The sequence below is a fragment of the Limanda limanda genome, chromosome 3, assembly GCF_963576545.1.
Source record: "Limanda limanda chromosome 3, fLimLim1.1, whole genome shotgun sequence".
NCBI lineage: Eukaryota > Metazoa > Chordata > Actinopteri > Pleuronectiformes > Pleuronectidae > Limanda > Limanda limanda.
Window position 1 is genome coordinate 810,001 of NC_083638.1, and position 2,500 is coordinate 812,500.

General features: G+C 44.4%; 1 protein-coding gene across 3 annotated transcripts in view; it reads right to left on the reverse strand.

The window, feature by feature from the left end:
* Nucleotides 1–2,500, reverse strand: part of herc1 (HECT and RLD domain containing E3 ubiquitin protein ligase family member 1) — a 79,704-nt gene that overhangs the window by 69,023 nt on the left and 8,181 nt on the right. For all 3 annotated transcript variants that reach the window (XM_061068435.1, XM_061068436.1, XM_061068434.1), the window contains exons 6-9: nt 2,253–2,349; nt 1,614–1,757; nt 1,341–1,468; nt 1,041–1,185 (exon numbers count right to left, since the gene is read on the reverse strand). In XM_061068435.1, the coding sequence (XP_060924418.1) occupies nt 1,041–1,185; nt 1,341–1,468; nt 1,614–1,757; nt 2,253–2,349 (514 nt within the window). The remainder of the gene's footprint in view (nt 1–1,040; nt 1,186–1,340; nt 1,469–1,613; nt 1,758–2,252; nt 2,350–2,500) is intronic.

The following is a 2,500-nucleotide window of genomic DNA, read 5'->3' on the forward strand; positions in this document are numbered from 1 at the left end:
TTGTAAGTAGGGTTGCAAAGGGGCGGAAAGTTTATCTCGGGAATTTTGGGAATTTTGAAAAAAACTACGCAAATTAAACGCTGCGCAATAAAAACATGATTCAAAACTCTATTTTAAAGATGTATGGAACGTTGAGTTTCAAGCCTCCACTGAGCATTCTTCCATCACATGCACAGATAACTCCCAGCATGCTTCACTCTACAGCAGGGCTATTGAGGCCTGCTGTAGAGTGCAGGACTAGTCAGGTAAGTTTCCATGATATTACTGGGAAAATATATTAGCATGCTGATTGAGGATTGTTCATCTGTTCATCTAGACTATTTCCATTCATTTATCCATCAATTGTAAAATATGTTTACAGACGATTCCAATTGTTTGGCTAACTATTTATATCTCTGGCATTGCATTAGTGTTTTTTTACAAACTTTTTTCTCATCTTATTCTACAGAACAATGCCACGTGCACTCTCTCATGTGTGGAGACATTTCACCTCATCCAATGTAGAAGGAAAGGCTGTGTACATTTGCAAATACTGTGCAAAGACCTATGTTAAGAATGACACAACGATGCAGAAGCATATAGTCAAGTGCCCAAAGTTTCCTCAGGGCTCAAATCAGCCTATGACACAACAAAATGTTTATATTTATGTCTGTATATGACAAGGTAAATACAGTTAGTATAAATTACCCACAACATCTCCAGTTTATTCCCATTAATTCCCATGGAAAGTTTCCAACTTTGAATATTCCCGGAATTTTGCAACCCTAGTTGTACGTCACACTTTGACCATAAGACCCCAGGATCTAGGACCCTGTGCAGGAACCACAGCACTGAACACTTCTGATTGTTAAGTGTGTTGGAGACGTCCTGAACTTCAGAGGACACGACTTCCTGTCACATGTTCGATTAAAACTCAATCTTGCTTCATCAGAAAATTTAAATAACAATGTGTTCCGGTCGATACAGTGAAGCATCGACCCGGAGACGTATTAGAAGGAGGAGAGGGACATGGAGGATGAAGAACATGAAGGAGCCATTACCGTGGGACAGGGCCAGACAGTGGCTGTCTCCGATGGAGATGTCCACGACTCTGGTGGTGGCCAGCTCCTCGATGAGTTTGGGTCGGAGCGCCGTGGCCTCCGAGGAGCCGCAGCCCAGGCAGGCGCCACAGCCCCAAGCATACACCTGCAGGAAACATGAATATACATCACAAGACCACTTCCTCTTTGCAAAACCTTTTTTTAATTTGTTGTTCTCCAGACAAACAAGATCTCGATGGAACCGCCTCCCTACACAGTCGAGTACAGTAGTGACCACAGAGAGCTGGGGTCATGTCCTACCTGTCCAGTGGAGGTTAAGGCAAGAGATGACTGACTCCCTGCACACACTTTCCTGATGAACATCCCCTGAAGGGCCTCCACCACTTTCGGTTTGTAAACTCGATTCGTGTCACCGTGACCAAGTTTTCCTGCAGGACAACAGGCAGATGATTTAATTACAGCAACTGACGGCATTCATAGAGATCACATTGTAACTCCACAGCAAACACAGAGAGATAATACACTTTAATGGCTCATGCTCAGTTTGTGAGTCACGGTGAAGCGTTAACGCACCATTGTCTCCGCCTCCAAACGACCACACAGTGCGGCCATCCTTGGACAGTGCGATGGTGTGGGAGCTGCCACACGACACCTCGCCCACGTTGCTGATGTCTTTAACCAGCGTCGGAATGTTTCTGCTGTTGCTGTCGCCGTGACCTGCGGAACCCAGGAATGAAGGAATGTTCTCTGAGAGGTTTTGGGTTTTATTTATGAGTGAGTGCAATTCAAATGTGGTTTCATCAGGGGTCTCTCGGGCCCTGGAGTCGATAGGCAGATGCACTCCACCACAGACTGTTTCACGTTTACTTTATTTTACTGCCAAGATAAACATGACCCAACTCCTGAAATTCGGAAAATGCAAGTCGACTACGAGAGTCTGTTCCAACACAGAAACACACAGAGAAGGACTGATCTGGATCTGAATCTGAATCAATCCCAAATGAATTCACTCAAACTAACTCAAACCAAGCAGAAGGAAAGGTTCTCCAGCTGCACTGCTAGTGAACAGGTTTTAAAACTGAATCATCCAAACTGAGCAGACATATTGTTGTGAAGGGAGAAAGTTAAACAAATGTTCTATTAACAACAACAACAACAACGTCCTGGGATCATTAAAGTACATTTTAAGACTGTTTTAGATCAGAAACTTACCCAATCGTCCAAAATCCCCTTCGCCCCACGTGTACAGCTCTCCATCCTCGCTGACTGCAGCACTGTGTCTGTAGCCAGCAGACACACAAACCACCACCTGACACAAAACAACACCACACACATCGCCGCTCTTTGTTAATTAACACACAAGCAAAGAGACGTCTATTGAGTTTTTGGAAGCTGTGAGAAACGAAGGTGAAACATGCAGAGTACTCTAACAGAACAAGGAGGTGGGAGGAGAACCATGT